Source organism: Equus przewalskii, chromosome 7 (genome assembly GCF_037783145.1).
Source record: "Equus przewalskii isolate Varuska chromosome 7, EquPr2, whole genome shotgun sequence".
Classification (NCBI taxonomy): Eukaryota; Metazoa; Chordata; class Mammalia; order Perissodactyla; family Equidae; genus Equus; species Equus przewalskii.
Window position 1 is genome coordinate 55,955,978 of NC_091837.1, and position 18,223 is coordinate 55,974,200.

The 18,223-nt window shown below is 36.6% G+C and overlaps 1 protein-coding gene across 3 annotated transcripts in view; it reads left to right on the forward strand.

Moving 5' to 3' along the window:
• Nucleotides 1-18,223, forward strand: part of ASXL3 (ASXL transcriptional regulator 3) — a 168,769-nt gene that overhangs the window by 74,407 nt on the left and 76,139 nt on the right. For all 3 annotated transcript variants that reach the window (XM_070627554.1, XM_070627552.1, XM_070627553.1), the window contains 3 exons: nt 8,328-8,449; nt 16,826-16,943; nt 17,896-18,015. In XM_070627554.1, coding sequence (XP_070483655.1) covers nt 8,328-8,449; nt 16,826-16,943; nt 17,896-18,015 — 360 coding nt within the window. The remainder of the gene's footprint in view (nt 1-8,327; nt 8,450-16,825; nt 16,944-17,895; nt 18,016-18,223) is intronic.

The window sequence follows — 18,223 nt, forward strand, 5'->3', positions numbered from 1 at the left end:
GTTAAGCTAATTTGTCTTTTATCCAACATCTGCATTTTCATTAACAGCTTTGTTAGCTCATGGGGACACCTGTTCTCACGTTGGTGGCCTAGAGAAACTTAAGTATGTGAAAATTATGTTGTTTTAGTTACACATGGAAGAAAATACAGAGGAAAATGAATACTCTTCACAGTCAGAAATGACCATTGGCAGGATGTCAGACTTCCTCTGCCCACTCTTTCTCATCCTCCCCTTTCATCCCAGCCCACAGCTTTCACAGTTCATGAGAAGTATGAGGGACTTCAGGAGGTCATGCAGGCCTGGATCCTCTCTCATGCTAGCATTTTACTTAAACCAGTCCATTCAATTAGATGGTATTCTAATAGTAACTGTTCAGAGAAATAGAAATCTCACAGTCTCCTTTATATTTGTCTCCTGGTGTTTTTGATAACCTTTATGGTCAAGAATTTTTTTCCTTATGCTGAAATCTTTTGTGCTTTTAATTAAACTCATTTTCTCTTTTTTCCTTGCTGATGATGAACAGCTGGGCATCATTGAGATACCACCCCTTCATCTTAACATCTCCAAATGACTTATCCCAGCTCTTTCAAACATTGCTTATAGATATTATTTCCATTTCTTTTACCCATAAGGGACTTCTTGTTCTTACATAGTTCCCCTTGAACTGTGAACTTTATTCTTGTGTAAATGGGTTTTGGTCAATTTTAACAGCCCAGAGTCATAGAGGAAAATAAAGTTTTCTTTTTAAGTGCAGATAAAGCCACCCATTTAAGTGTACTTTCCCCTTCTTTTCTTGTGCTATGAGAGAAATATTTCATAATATAGAGAGAAAGATTGGGAAGAGAGTATGATCTCATAACAAAAACAAACTCCCTCTCAAATAAAACGCGAATTAAAGGTATTCCCCCAATTACTCATCTTAACTAGCCAAATTCCCCTTTGATTTATAGAGTTTGTGACTGGTATATAGGAACAAAGCACTCATGCTCTTAAGAAAATAAAGCACTTTTTCCATTGATGCCAGACAATCCATTCATTTTTTCTCTAAACAGCCACCTGAATACCTTATCTGACTCTCTTTCATTGTACACTGGAGTTATCTTTTCTGTATTGAAGTATAAAGTAATTAGTAGCGATGCCCACGAGTGAGAGCACTTATCTTTGACCTGTACCAACCTTTTAATGAAATTCTTCTTGCCTACTCTTTTCTATTTCTCATTTTCGAGGTGGATTAGTGTATTTCTGTGTAGATGTTTCAGGAACCTGATGCAGTGTAGATCACAGGTGTGCTATATAAAAGAAATAGCGTCTAATGTTTCCCCCACACAAGCATCTTATTGTGTTATAACTCCCCATATTCTGAGAGGAATCTGTATTGGTTTGATAGTAGGAGGATTTTGGTGGCTAAAAGCTGGTACCTAGAGAACCTATGTGCTTTTCCTATTAAATATTCTTGTTTCTGATTTGAGTTTCTCTTTTCTCATCTGAGGTTAAAGGGATATATTTATGGATATCCAGAGACATTAGTATAACTAAATTGTTCTGGTGATAAATTGAGTGCTTGTGAGAGGGATTCCTGTAGCTATACTTCCGGTATGTAAATGTTCCTCCTAGTTACCTTTGGAGCTTCAGTGTCCTGTCCAGTGGAAACCAAAGTGTTTGCGCATCATTTGTGGACATAGCAATGAAATTGCAGGATATCCAATTTTGGGATATCGGATGAGTATCATTTGTAGCATATGATTACATCTTGTGGGAGTGTGTTCTTGTCGATATACATTGCTGGTATATTTGTCATCTAATTCACCATTCCTCTTGGTTTATTGTGCTCTCTTTTCCGCAAACCTCTTCTGCTTAAGAAGAGGGCTTCGTTGGGCTGATGAAGCAGGCTATAAAATTTAGGTAAAATTTCCGTTATATAAAGTATATTTAGGTCACAGACAATATCGTTCTAAATATTTTCGAGTATCAATATTTATTTGGACACTTTCTCCCTTGGAAGTTTCTTAGGGGAAAATTGCTATTTCCGTTATTTTATTGCTGGTGTTTCTCTATTTAATTGCTGGCCCTTCTTGGCGTCTTCTACCCTTTGGATGTTTTCTTTTAATGCAACAAGGGAAATTGTTTAAATCCTAATAAGGAAAGCTTTGAAAGAGGCAGTTGTCCTTAGTCTGGATCCAAAAAGGATTAAGGAATTATGTTTTCTCCAAAAGAAATGTAGTCCAGGAAAGATTTAGTTGGGGTCACATTGGTTGGGCTGGTCGTCATTAAGTCATTTTTAACAGATTTTGGCATGTATTTTATTGCTTTATGTATCCAGAATATCTGATATGTATAATTTCAAGTGTGAGTATAATAAGTAAAACATATTGCAATCCAAATATAAGCTTTTTTGATTTGCCATCTGGGGATACTTCTGAATTATCTGCTTATTGATCTTTCAAAGCAAATTTTAGTTATTACTGCTAGGTTTTCATAGACTTGGGTTTCCTTAGGTAGAGTTAATAGTTCTATGCCATTGTTCTTTGAAAAAATATATTTTTTAAAAAACTTATGGTCTCAAAGTCAGGTCTTGGATCTTATTCACTGTTTTTCCCCCCTGCATTTTATACAGTGCTTGGCATAAAGGTGTTCAGTAAAAGCTATGTAATTGAATGAATGATTAATAAATAAGCTCCGTCTAAGACTCAGCCTTCTTTAAAGTGTGATGTGATTGATTTCTAATGACATGCTGTGGTGTTATCCCTAATGTACTGTGTGCTCTCGGACTTAAATTTTTTATTTATAAAAACTGTATTAAGCATGTAGTGTATCTCAGGATCATTTCTACTGAAAACTGTTTTGAATTGAGAGCATCTAGTTTAATTGTTCAGAAAATTGAAAGGGAGTAGTTGGAGGGACAACTGATAGAAATGAAATTGGCCAAGGGGTGCCCGTCTGCCTGCCTTGATGAGACCTTTGAGCACGTTACCTCACATAGCCTGTTACTTATTATGTGGGTTGATGGGACATAGAGCAACTCATCTCTTTGTTGCGGTGACTATGTTATGCTCAGATCCTGGTCTTTTCTGTGGTCTGCCTCCACACAGCTCCTGCCGTTTCAAGTAAGCATTGTGATTTCTAATTTTGACTTTTAAATTATATTTATTTTTACTTCGCTATGCAAAACCTCCAAACTGTGATCTTCCTCTCAAAATAAGGCAATGAATAAGGACAGCAGAAGGAAATTTAGTGGCAGGTCATGTGACTTGCCACTGACTTACATAGGACATTTTGTGGTTCGGTTTTCATATTCTCCCTAATTGACTTCAGGATAATTTAAGAAAAATTTTAGGGGCTGGCCTGGTGGCATATTGGGTAAGTTCATGCACCCTGCTTCAGCAGCCCAGGATTTGCAGGTTCAGATCCTGGGCGCAGACGTACACACCACTCTTCAAGTTATGCTGTGGCAGCATCCCACATACAAAATACAGGAAGATTGACATGTATGTTAGCTCAGGGACAATCTTCCTCACCAAAAAAAAAAAATTTTAATAAGCCTTCTGATTTCAAGTAAAAAAATTCACTTTTTATGTATGCTTTTCCATAATGAAAAACTATGCTTTGCTGACCTCCCCTTCCATGAATTCTTATTAAAAACAGTAATTGAAAGATAGCTTTAAAAATAGATACTTTAGATAAATTTAATGAAAATCAAATTTGACAATTTAGTTTAATAAACATTTATAGATCGACTACCCTATGCCTATGTTTGCACTCTAAGTCCCTGAGTTGCTGAGCCTGTTGCCGTGAGGCAGACACAAGCACCAGTGTTGCGGGGACTATTCTGAATTCGTACACCAAGTGCCAAGGACACATGGGCAGGAGCAGAGTAAGTCTACCTCAGGGGCTAGGGCTGTCAGGGAAGCTTTAGGGGAAGCTGTTTGCGTTTGGTCTGTCAAGATGAGTTTACTTGATAGAGAGATGGAGAAGGCTACTCAGAAGAGGGACAAATCAGAGCAAGTGCACCAAATACACCAAGTATATGTGTTGGGAAATACCACAGGGTCTCAGTTAGCTGGAACAGAGAAGGTAGGAGTTGAGGAGGTGGATAAGATGTGACACTCGAAATAGAGACAGAGTCAAGATTGCATTCTGATTTCTCCCTTTGTGTGTCTGGTTAAAAGTTGAAGCCCTCTTGTACACCTGTCAGTGGATTGGTAATAGGATTGGGGGGACTATCACTTATACCCTGTCTCTAACACTTTAAAAATCTGAGCTCTAACCCGTATTTTCCAGCTCCATCCATCACCTTTTCGAGTCAAATGGTGAGTGAAAGAAAAGGATGGACAGGGACAACTTGGAGACTCTGAGAAAGGGGCTGAAATGCAGTCTTGCTGGGACACAGTCACCAGTTCCTCCTGCCTTCAAGGCTGTCTCATGATTACCTGTCATGATTACCTCCTGAGCCTTCCAAATGGGCTATTTTGGAGGAGGGGCTTGGAATCTGAGTGTGAGTGAGAGTAGAGGCAGATGAGCAGCAAATACTGAGAATCCCATGAACAGTTTGAATTTAAAACTAGCAGATTAACTTTTAACTGTATTTCAGTTAAGGCAGGCAAAGGCGAGCAAAATGTAGACAGAAGTAACATTTCTATACCTTTTAAAAAATGTTTCCTCATCTTTGGTTTGTCCACCTACAAAAGGGCAGGCAGTCTTGTGGGATTTCGAGGTATAAAATCCTGGCATTCATTTTGTGATGGTGCCAGTGCACAGTTAGGGAAAAAAAATCTCTCATTCTGTTCAGAATGCCAAGAAGATATCACTTTCTAAGCTGCATGTCAATGTTTGATATTTATTGGATAAAACATCTGTCCTAGTTCTTCAGTTTCCTGGCTCCTGTTGTAATTTCATATACCGGGAATTTCCCCTGGTCGTTTCTTTAACATTAATTTTTCTTTGGCTTATATTTCAGTGTCCAAACTCAGTTCCTTTAGATAAATATTCAGGCAACGCTTCAAAATAAGCCTTGTATTATTTATTTATCACATCTGTTATTTAAAAAGCTGTAAGAATAAGTAAAAGTGAAAACCATGTATTTTGTCAGAATATGAATCTGCATGAACCTACATGATCCAACTGCTCAGTGGGTGTTTGACTTTCAGTCACCCTCCTTTTATGCACGGCAAAAGAATGAGTAAAGTCACACATGTGCCCAGGTTAAGGGTCTATATTTGTCGCCCCCCACCCCCGCCCTGACAGACACACTGTTTGGAGCCTATGGATACATTACATTGTGGCCCATCCATTTTTTTTCTTTTTTGATTTTTTTTCCTTAAAAATAAGGGTTTTTTTTTAATTGAAAGGAAAACTCACTTATAGATTTTATTTTCTGTTACATTTACTTTCTTTAAGATTCTATAGTTATTTTGTCAGAAATAAATACCTAGGGAAAAATGGTTTGAACCAGAGAAATAGGACTATGTTCCAGGAAGAGGAATTGGGGAGGAAAATGACGATGTAGTGAAGGAATTCTCATGATGCTTCATTTGAGTCTAGGATGAAATGTAAGATACAGCAAAATCGAGATGGCTTAAAGGAAAATGAATCATCTTGAGAAAAAACTTCATAGTGTTCCTTAATGCTGTTTTAGTTTTATTGAATTTCCGGGCCCTAAATTGAAAAGAATCTTTCTTTTGGAAACACTATATATAAATAAATGTGAATCACTGTTAGCATAGTGCAGTAGTGAATTTAAACAAAACGGTACAGTGTATTTGCTGATCCTGAAATAGGTATCACAATACTCTGTGGTTTCCTAGGTGAGAGAGGAATTGAGCAAGTTGTAAGTTAGATGGATATCCGTTATGCTTAGGAAGGACAGCTGATTGTGTACTACTCATTGTAGCAGTCAGAAAATATCAGGGAGATAAGGCTTGAAGTTTATATGCACTGATTCAGCATTCGTTGTTTTTTGAGCCTGCTGCATTGGGGTTTACCTTTGAAACACTTACGAATGAAGTCTTTTCCTAAGAAAATGGGTAAATTTGTTTAGCTGTCCAGTGGGCAGAAGCATTCTCATGTTTTCCTTAAATTCTCTAAAAGCCGTGTACTACATTTGGTTATCCTTTTGAACTAGTAGGTTTCCCTTTCTCTAGGTGGGAATACTGCTCTAAGAATGTGAAAGTAATAAAACATATTTGCTAATGCACACTCTACTTCTGCCTGGGCTTACATTACATCCATTTAGGTCTGTTCATTTGGGATCATATATCCTCTCTGCCACCTTCTTCTCACCTCCTCAGTTTATCGCACTTCACTGAGACTTCAAAACACTGAAAAGACCGTTTATGTAATCGGTATAAAAATAAATTTATCTTTACAATATAAACTGATGATTACTTCTAACATTTTTTGATAAGCTTTGGTGAAGTGTTACAAATTACTCTAGTGATCATTTCAAGGAGAGAAGTCTAGGAGCCATAGTTTATGGAAGCAGTGTTATAAAATGTTTCTTAACTAGAACATTTAGACTGTTTTAAGGAAAAATGTCATAATGTATCAAATAGAAAAAAAGTCACCTGGTCTTTAATTCGAGGACTTCTCTCACTATATCCATGGGCAAATCCTTTTGCTACTTCAACCATAGTATTTCCTGGGTCAATCACTCTCACCTACAATTCTCAATTTTTTCATGTCAGGGGCTAAATGACTCATTCCCCTGCTCTTGTTAACTTCCTGTTTCAGTACTTCCAACATGATGCAAGTAGATTAAACTTCTTTAGGTATTGAATTTTCTGCATCAGTTCTTGGCTTTGAGGCCAAATAGTTCAAGTAGAAAATTATGGGCTTGGCCTTGGATCCTAGCTCTGTTGTTTCCTTCGCTATGTGACCATGGGCAAGTTATTGAGCCTTTCTGAAGTCTAGTTTTCTCTGTCCAATATGGAGATAATACCTTTCCATCTTGTGAGGAAGCTGTGAGTATGGAATGAGATCACATATGTAAAGCGCCGGTATTAATAACTAACAATTATTTTATCTTGCGAAACTTGTGCATTTTGGCTTCCTGATTACTTTCTGTATTAAAACAAGACCTTTTCCCCCCAAACATTCTCTTTCATGAACCACATTCTCATTTCTAGGCAATATGTACTTGAGCCTATCTAAAGCAGCTTGAGTGTTCTCAACATTGTGCTTGTGCATATGCTTCCATTTTTGACAAGAATAATTTTTACTCCTCCACCTTCCTTTAAAACTCTCCACCTTCCTTTAAAACTCAGGTCAGAATCCTCCTAAGTTACTGTTCCCTTGGAAAATTTTCTTGGATTAGCATTAACCCTGGTGCCCTTAAAAAGTCATATTTTGAGCTTTTACAGTATGTTCTCAGTTATTTTCTTTTCACTTCCTCTTGTCTCCTGCCTTTGGCATATGCCTCCCTTCTGCCACTAATCGTAGTGCTTCCTCACTTTGATTTTTCCAAATAACTCTTTCTCCTCTAACATGCACAGAACAGGACCTATATCTGTGCTCCTGCCAAAGTCACTCCAGTATTAAACCTGGTCTCTCAGGTGCAGTGTTTATGGAACTGAAAAAAGAGTTTTTGCTCCAGCACAGGTTTCATGGAGCAGAAGGGAAGGTGGCCCCCTTTGGTTAGTCATGTCAGCAAGACATTTGTCCTTCTAAAAGGCAGTCTTTTTGAAGGAAATGTCTTCTGTAGAATAGGCAACAGGAAAGTTTGACTCTGGTGAAACTAGGCATATTATATTGTAATCTGCAGAGGGCATGATTTTCTTGAAAATAATTATCCTAAATTGACATCCAGCATCTTGGATTTCATTTTTCCTTCTCCATGCTATGTGACTTGGCCTATAGGAGAGGATAAACATTCCCCAGTAGGTTATAGATTCTGTAGAAGGAAGGTTTTTAAATAGAAGAATTGTAATACCTCTGAGGTTGGTAGATTTAAAACAATTTCATTAATTTAGATTATTTCTTCAGAATGCTAAGCATTGTCCAATCTCCAGATTCAGAAGGTATCTACTGACACCCAACTCTTGAGGCAGACTTTGTGTTCTTTTTTATGTCCATACAATAGCCCTATGACATGGAAATTATCATCAATTAGTAGGTAAGGACATGGAGGCTTAGGGAGGTTAAATGTAACTGTGGCCACACAGTTATTAAATGAGCCCTTCTTTCAAATCTAGATACTCTTCTTTTAACTGTGCTATTTTGCTTTATTTTAGGTATCCGTTTTCAGTTGGAGAAAAGCTCCGAGTGAGTTAATTACAGTGGATATAAAAAAAGGAATTCAAATTAGTAATATCATTATCTCTCTCTGTTTCTAGTTTGTGCAAAGCAGGTAACTGATGAAGCATCTTCCACTCGAGATTCAAGCCTTACTAACACAGCAGTGCAAAGCAAATTAGTGTCTTCCTTTCAGCAACACACCAAAAAGGCTCTTAAACAGGTAAGATAGCCGGCATTTGTCCTTTGTCCTTTGGTTCTACCTACTTGAGGTAGTGGGTTTTATGTGGAGAAAGTAAAATTAAGTAAGAACGTAGCAATCAGAAAGCAATAGGGGTGTCCTGAATTTACCCACTTCCATAATATTCAGTGTACTGATTTTAACCTATGCCAGAAACTGGGAGAGGCTTGGCTGAGAACTTTGATGGGAAATAGAAAATGTGCTTGGAAAAATGTGCCTGGAAACAAAAACTTGTATTAAGATTTTTTCTGTCTGACTTATAGTAAACATACTGGGTTCATAAATGCATTGCATATTTTGAAAATAATGTCTCTATTTATAGCCCCTTTTATCTAATAGTTGACATAAAAACTAAACCAATAATTTCTTTCTCATTACTGAGATGCATTAAGTTACAAATAGGAAAAGGAGTAATCGTGGTTTACTTACATCTGGATATCCATCAGTGAGTGTTTGGTGCTGAATGGAGGTTGACTTTGCAGTGTCATCCTGATATTACATAAGCAATCTTGACCTGTGTGTCCTTGTCCAGAGATGATGGTGGGAGGTAATGGTTATAAGGTTGGGTTTGGACTCTGACATACCCCAGTTTCAATCCTTGCTACTCAGTGTGTGACACTGGGCAAGCTACTTTTTTTCTCTGAATCTCAAATTCCTTCTCTAGAAAATGTGGAAAATAATAGTACCCTTCACATGGGAGTGATCTGAGAGTTAAGTGAGGTGATACGTTGAAAGCATGTGGTGGAATGAGTGCCTAGCCCATAATAATCACTCTAAATGTTAGTTGCTGCTGCCCCTCCGGCAAATGCTGAATTGTGCAGAGAAGAGAGAAAGAGATGCTGTGGTTAGATGAGGACATGGCATGATGGTATACTAACGATGTCAATAAATGAGAGACTGACAAATTTAACCCTGAAGTCGTGGTTTTCCCTGTGTAACTGCTTTTTTCTTACATTGTTTATTTTGATCCTTCTATGACAACCCCCTCCACCTTACCTGTTGCTGACCCCCAGCAGGTCTAGGAATAAAAGTATCATTCTAGTGATATATTTAAAGCAAGGAAAGAGAAACCATGTTTTTAAATAAAGTTAAAAGTTTTCTAAAAGCCCACCAACCTATAAAACTTCTTAATATTCACATTCCATCTCCTAGACTTAAAATGCCTCCACCTACTTCTCTCTACTTCAAACAAGGAAACTTAGGAAAGAAGCTTAACATTTTTATACTGAATTATGTTACCATTTTCTGTATTAATTATTGAAGTTGCAGTATTCCCATTCTTTGGTATTATATTTAAGGTAATAATAGTGTTTCATCCTACATAGGCAAACAATCTTTCCTGAGCTTGCCATTTATGTCATTGTTCTTGTGAAATGTTTTAGACACCAAAAACCAAAACTGAATTCAGCGTTGAGATTCTTTTTAATTGATGAAATAAAGGATGGATGATGGTAGGGAAGCCTGGAGAAAGGCTTATTCAGGCAGCAAAGAGGATGCAGATAATAAAGTACTAACTAGGATAGAACAAAAGATGCGAAACTGGATACTGGTAGTCATAGAATTTAAGAAACATGGATGCGATCATAAACTAAAATCCTACTTCTGAAGAGCAGTGATTTAGAAAATGTGCACACCATGAAATCTGCCTGTATGTGAATGTGAAGATAAAGATTCAGATCTCTGTATTGTTATGGCTCATTATTTTTTACTTTCTTCATTTGATTTCATACCATTTGAATATTTTTTACATTACTAAAACATTACACGGCTTTGAGGTAGTGGTTTTTTGGTTTTGTTTTGTTATGGAGCATGTGTTCATGGGAAGTGCCACCTGCTTGCTTAGGATCTAAGCTTTGTTTTAAGAATCCTGTCCTGTAAGCTTTTTAATGTCCTGAAACATCTATTTATTAACTTCTTAAAACTTCCTATTGTATAACCAAGTAACAAATTAGTTACCAGGAGAATATGGCACAATATATAGAAAATATGCTAATGTTTGATTAATAGTCAAATTCATATTGGACATACATTTAGAAGAAAAGCTGTTCTTTGCAGAATTTTGCCCAGATTCCCTGTAATTGCTGAATTTCTTAAGACAGCATTTCAAAAATTGACTGAACATGCAGCATTTTAAATTGTAGCAGTCTCAGCAAATCTGCAGCTTTCTATTTTTTGGATAGTTGAATGGCTATGACCATGTAGAGTTCTTTGTAACTGTATATATATCCATATATATACCCATATATATAGGTGTTATGTATTTGTGAATGTATGTTTTGTGTGTATATGAATATGCATAAGTCATAATCTCATGAATGTATGACCAGCTGAATGACTCTAATAATAATTACATTAGCTGACATTTACTTTTCTGAATTCTAGACATTCTGCTCTGCATTTTACAAGTACTATGCCATTTAAACCTCATATAAATCCTTTAAAGTATGTACTAATGTCCTCATTTTTTCAAATGTGGAAACTAAGGCCCAGAGAAGTTAGATAACTTGCCCAAGATTGTCCAGTGAGTAAATCTTGGAGATGACACTTGAAGCCAGAATCATAGTTTCAGATTCTGCCTTCTTAACTAATACTGCCTTTCAGCATATAGTATGTAATAGGCTAGATGAATTTTTGACATTATCCAAGGAAATTTGCATTCTTGAGTGTTTGTATAGTGTAAGGAAAGCAATACAGCATAGCCATTAAGAATATTCTTTCTAAACACAGACTGCTTATGTTTAGTATCAGCACATATTAATGGTAGGCACTCAAATATGTGAGCTCTTATCATTTTATTAGAAGTATATTCTGAGGTAGTAGGGCTTTAGTAGTTCAACTGTATATTGGCTATTGTTGATTCTTAGAAAGATGTAGGTGAAAAAAACAAAACAAAACCCAATAGCTTTATAAGATAAGTGTAGTGAAAAATAATAATTTAAAACAAACCTCCATGCAAAATAAGCCAGACATATTCTCCCAGATCTGAAGCCCCCACACCACAACCATATGAAGCATGTTGCTATAGAGAATGAGTTCTTTTACTTTGTAATACTGTTAATTGCAGTGTAATTATAGGCTGGACAATATGAAGACTGTAACGCCCCTTGGCTATTGACATGGAGTATTTTCATTGCTCCCGAATATTTGGGTCCCTTTGGCTTTCTAATCATCAAAATGTTAGTTAACATGATATGTTGGGTGTGACTGCATGAATAATATATTGTTATTTCAGTAGGGTTTTTTTCTGAATAAACATATTCAGAAGCCTCTGGAGAGTAGCAGATTGCTGATTATCACCTTGTTCCCTATCTTCTTTCTGCCTTGTTATTTTAGTTGTAATGATCCTAAAAAGTATGAAATGATTAGATTTTGAATTTTAAGGAAGGATAATTAAGAAAGATTAAATTTTGGAAGTTTTTAAACAGCGGAACCAGATGAAAGATTAAAGAAAGATGAGATCTGTTATGATGGGGTAACATGATGGAGAATAGAACCTTTCTATGTCGTTCCTATTGGCCCATTTGCCTGCCTTCATTATTTATTTAGGGAGGTAGAAGTTATTCATAAAGTTGCAGGTCCTTTTCCCTCTTCATATCACAAAGCAGATATATTCTTGGTATTTTGCTTTAGCTTTGTATGTTTGACCAATACTGTGAAATTCCAAAGGTTATGTTGCATGATAGCAGTTTCTGAACGTGGGTGTTGACATTTAGCATCCACTAGCAACAATGCAAGTTGTTGGTGCCTGACACAGCCAGCTGTTTCATATGTGTGTATTTCTAATTATTTTAGCATTCACAGCATGTGATATTTTCAGATTTTTCCATGAAAGGCTTATTGCATTCAATGCATTCTTAAGTTACATTGTTGGTGGTGTTTCTCTGTTAAAATAAAGCAGGCATTACTTGTTTATGCAAATTTCAAGTTAACACAAAAGCCTCTGATTTTAGATTTTATTTTATTTTTCCTCAGGATGGAAATGAGAACTCCTCCGTATTTTTAGAGTTATCTGACAAGCTTTCTGTTTCAAAAATAAAATGTGTTTATCTAAAGGTTTGTCGTCAATTTTTATAAGAGAATATTATGATACGTCTCTAGAGGAAAGTGTGCTCAGTCTGCATCTTTTGATTTCTTTCTTTTTGCTTGAAGCCAGAATTGTAATTGTTGTATGATATGGTCTTCACTTTTCCTAGATTGGTTTAGCTCTGTCATGTTTGTTTCCTTTCTAAAATAAGTTTATTTCCAAGTTTAAGCCTGTAAATTCCTTTCATACTGAACGGTACCTGAAAGCACTAGACTTGGCAAGTCCAATGGACTCTGTGTAGTTTGGGCGTGAGGACATTATAATGTGGGCAACTTGAAGGTACATTCCTTCATCGTGGACTGCATTCACACTTGCCATCTGCTTGTTTATTTAGGTTTTGATATTGCTTCTTTCTGGATTTGAAATGACAGGATTTAAAGTTGTTCAGTGAGATATTCCATTAGCATTCCAATGTAAAGCTAAGGCTTGAGTAGTTGGAGGTGCTTCATTGATATCATCCCCCTAAAATGAATCTAGACTAATATAGTAAGACTTAATATGTAAATCCATGTCAAAATAAAACCATGTTGTAGATGGAGCAACAGAGCCACCACTAGCTAATTAATACCTTTGGTGTGGAATAGAAAAAGCTACCCCCAAACCTAGTTGCTGTGAAAACAACAAAGTCTCCTGTTTCAGGTTACCTTTGTGCAGAGCAAACCTTCCATGACTGTCTAAAGTGGCCCTCCTAATCTTATTTTCTTAATCTATTACATGGATTTATATTTTCCAGTCTGTGGGATACCCAAACTTAGATAAATTACAAGTTAAATTGCATTTAACTTCTATTATATTTATAATATAATGTAAAATAAGAATTTTCTTTATCTCTTGAAATTTTAGCTAAAGCTCAAAGTTGAGGACGATGAGGTACAAGTATACCCTGTTGTGAAGGGAAGTACTGGACACAGCCTTGAAGGACTTAGTGAGAGAAGGCTAGATGGCCTGGATCATCTTCCAACAGCCTATTATAAAATTGCTCTGTGGAGTCCCTATTTAAAACATCTTACCAACACTATTGTCTTTGTTTTATAGGGACATTTACCCAAGTAATTTATCCAGCATTACTCAGCTAGTTAGTTAAATCTTTCTCTGACTCTATAACCTTGCTCTTAACCGTTGTGCTACTTGGTCATTAAGACAGCTCTGCAGCAGCCCCCATTCCCCTGCAGGTCAGCACATTAGGAGAGGGAGATTTTGATACCTTTCCTGGGCAGTGATCAGGCTCACTTATTTGGGAGAGTGAGGAGCACTGGGAATAGTGTTTAGTGGGTATCAATGATTGGTGCCTTCAGGCTGAGTTTGGTTCAGAGTCATCTTTGTTTTGTCTGGCACATCGTTTAAAAACAGGAAAACTCACCTAAAAGTCCTAAAAATCCAGTTGTGTTGCTTCTCTTGAGTCATTACTGCTCCCTCCAGAGGGGTATGTGCATTCCCACTCACTCCAGCCTCCCCCTCTGTCATTGTCTTACCCCAGCCAGTGTGGTCCAAACAGCATTGCACATTTTTCAAGGGCTTGTGAGGAGACACACAGAACATGTGGGAGTCATCAATGTGCACACAGTTGCAGAAATACAGTTACATAACAGGAAAACCATGAACAGCTAGCTTCTTTACCTGCAGGTTGCATGCCTCACAAGGAGAGACCAGGAGTCAGTGTAAGGCAGGAATCGCTACAGGACCTGCCTTGTGAACACAAGTACCAGAGTTCTCCTATTTGGAGCCAGCTGGACTATGCCAGATATCTCAGTTGAGTCAGCGTCGTTTTCCACCCTCCATCCACATTCTGATCTCCTTGAGGGTGTTCCCAGTGTCCCAAGTCAAATAAATTCTGCTTTCTAGAAAGTGAATTGGAATCTTCAAGGTAGCCTAAAATGACTATAAACGCAGTCAAGATCCCCTTCTGATAGCTGACCTCTGACCCTCCTCAGGGTTTACCTAGTAGCCTGCTGCTTGACTACTGTGACCAGCGTCATAGTAAACAAAAACTTCTCAGTTTTTGCTTATTTGCCCCTAGAAATGTATTTGGGGTCAAATATAATGCTTGTTTTTCAGAGGTATCAAATAAAAGCGTATATATTTTTAATATACTTAATCATTTTTCTTATATGGTGGGCATGTAGTTTTTGTCACCTACAGACACATGATGTTGTATTTTAGTATTTTTAAAAATATTGTATTGATAAGTATTGTTTGAATTTCTGAGTAGAAAATATATATTCAGAAAAATATTATTAAATGGGTTCAGTACTGATTAGCATTCCTTTATCCCTACCTTGGCTCCAGCTTGACTCTTTAAAATTCAAAATAGCTATGGATTTTTCTTCTTATTATTATATTATTACTGTCATTATTTCTTTCTATCCAACTACTAATTATTCTATAGTGGAGTCTTCTCAGCTCTCAAGATCGAGGACAAAATTTTTGTTACTTTAATTATTATTTACCACAAATGATATAAAAAGGCAGGCTGTCTTTGACTTTATGATTCCAGCTTCTAGGCCTCTGGTTTTTTCACCTCTTTTTTCCTTAATCAGCATTTTCCAAAATACACCTCCCAACCCTGACGTCAAATGAACATTTTTAAAATGCCTATTTCGATTGCCAAGGGGAATAGTGAAGATCTATGATGTATAGACTCCTAAAAACTGATCACTCTCTGTACAGGTTTTGTTGTTTTGTGAAGTCTTACATAGTGTGCAAAGATGGACTAAATTGAAACTTAAGGCCCTGTGTTGCCTCATTCTGTTTCATTGTTAGTTTGATAGGTTAATGTCTATAAAGGGCTTTGAGTTCTTATACAAGGCTAGAGAGATGTCTGCAATTATGTGCACACCTTGATGAAAGAAAGAATAAATGTCTTAAAAATTTTATAGCACACATTCTCTTATTAGAGATATTAACAGCAAGCTAAAGGTGAGGAGGATGGTATCTTATTCATCTTTGCATCTCTTGTCCCCCCACAGTGCCTGGTACTTTCTAAAAGCTCCGTAAATGTAAGAATTGAAGTGATGTCTCCTGTTATCATTAGCAACAGTATCATTTTTAATAGATTTCCCAAGCTATTCACTTCCCCATCTGGTTTTAAATCTCTTCTGAATATGTCTTCTTTCATTTCGAGGGTATTTAATTTGTCTCTTCTGTAGTTATTTGATTGCTAAATCTTATGATCAACAAGTTGGATGTTCAGCTAATACCGTTTGCAAATAAAATGACATCCTTTCTGACAGCAAGGAGATATACAGTCAATGCACTATTTCAGGAGATTATGGCAGCTGTTGGTCGAAGAACATTAATCAAGTAACTGTGATGTTATAAAATTGGTACAAATTACATCGGAAGCAGCGATAAAAAGGTTCGAGACTGTCTCTGGTCAGCCTTTTAACCTTTTGAGGAGTTTTAGCATTCCTATAACTGTGAATTTAATGTCTTTTCAAGTTTTGTGTACTTAAGACCCTTTTTATTACAGGTAATTTTCTGCGTAAAGCCATCAGCAAGATAAGCTGTATTTCAGAACTTTTAAATGTCTTTTAGTACATTATCATCACCATGGTTGATTCATTTATGAAACACAGAGCACTCCCATTTGGAGAGATTTATTCTTGTATCAATTTTTTTCCTGGATTTGCCAGAACACCGTCATGTTCGTGTTCTGAAGGTTAATGCCCAAAGTCAAGCAGACAGAAGCCAAGTGCTGCAAGGTTTCCAAGATTAGGACTGATTCCCTTCACAGAAATAAATGATTCCTGCCATGTTCAGTGATTTTGTGCAGCGCTCCCCACGGCTGAGTGAGTGCATCAATACTGTAGTCCTTACCTGCTGTACATACTGATGACACTCGGTGTTCACTTGATTGACTGAGCAGTGCACTGGAGAGGACGCACCTGCAAGAGAAGTGCAGACACATATATTTTTATCCTGGTCTCGAAACATTTATTTTACATTTATTTTACTTGGGAGTCATGGTTTCAAATTGCATGAGCTCTCAAGCCACACTGCTAAGGTAAAACAAATCTTTAACTGCTGCTTTGTTTTCGGAATTATACCGAAAATGGTCTCAGGTTTATACCCTTTTGCCAAAGCCTGATTTTATGCTTTTGAGGGAAAAATCACATAAAGGTGACTGTTAAGAATCTTGACAAATCAACGACTCTGTGAAATTTAAGTCTCTTAAGAGGTTCTGTCGAATCATGGGCAAATTGGATCGTTTAATTCAATTATGAGAAATCACTTTGGCTTATTTTTATGTTATATTTTATTATCCTGTTTTGTAGGCTTTGAGGCAGCAGCAGAAAAGAAGAAATGGAGTCTCAATGATGGTAAACAAGACTGTTCCTCGTGTTGTTCTGACACCATTAAAGGTGTCTGATGAGCAGTCGGATTCGCCTTCAGGTAAAGAGCTAAAATATTCTATGCTTGGCCAGTTTCTTCCCGGAGGAGACTTCCTCACTGACAGAGATGTCATGAATTTTCTCTAAAACTGAATAATATTTTCACTTGAGGTTTCATTTTATTTTTTTATACCTCTGACTCAGTGATTCAAAAATATTTTGAATATTTCACTCTTTAAAAAAAAAGGCACCAGCTTGCTCATCATCAAAGGATGTCATTTGCTAATGTCAGTAGGTGTTAAGAAAATGTGTAGTACTGCTCATGGATTTTTTTTGTTGTTGCTTTGGCTTTTGTTCGAATGTTGAACTTTAATGGTGGACCACATGCTGGTACGTAATGCCATCAAAAGCAGTGCTTCCGTGAGTGTGAATTTGTGTTTCAGTCCTCCGCTGCAAAATCAGGAATCCTTGATTAGTTTTTGTGTTCCGGCAACATTCTTCTCACCTCAGCGCAGCCCTGACCTTTTCTTCTAATTTACCTTCTGTCACTTTATCAGCTGTGTCCCATTCTATTTATAAATTGATGTTTGCATTTTCTGTTCCTAGTTCAACATAAAGTTATTAATAAAGACATGGTCTGTCCCTCTCTTGAAGCCTGTCTTCTTCCTTCATCTCTTTGTGTCTGGCTTGCATCATCTCTAAATAGTACAGTATTGTTGAAACTTATTCGTGCATTTTTACAAAAGATCTGAGTGTTTCTTTTAAAAGCTATCAGATCAGTGCACGTGTTTTTGACTCCACTATTAGCCCATCTGTTCTTGCTTTTTGTCCTGTTTGATTGATTTATTGGGCTTTCTCTTTACATCCAGTAGAGGAATCAGATTGTAGTCCAAGGTAGTGTATTAACTGTTGGAAAAGGAGATTATATCTACAGTTTTTAAAACAATTTTAGATTTTTCTTTTCAAGGACAGCAAAAGGAAGATAATGACATAATAACTATTTCCTTTTATAGGATCCGAATCTAAAAATGGTGAAGCAGACAGTTCAGATAAAGAAATGAAACATGGGCAAAAATCTCCTACAGGAAAACAAACAAGTCAGCACTTAAAACGATTAAAAAAGTCTGGTTTAGGTAAGTGTTCAGTAGACTATGACATTTCACATTTTAGAGATTTCTATCTTTTTGAATGAAATTATAGAAAATTCTTATAACTTTTTTTAATGGTTAAACAAGAAAATTTAAAAATCTTTTCAACATATCTAAAGCAAAAAGGGTGTTAGATAAGGAAATGTAGTTTCAAAAGAATGATCTTAAGCATGTTACTAAATTTCTGAATGAT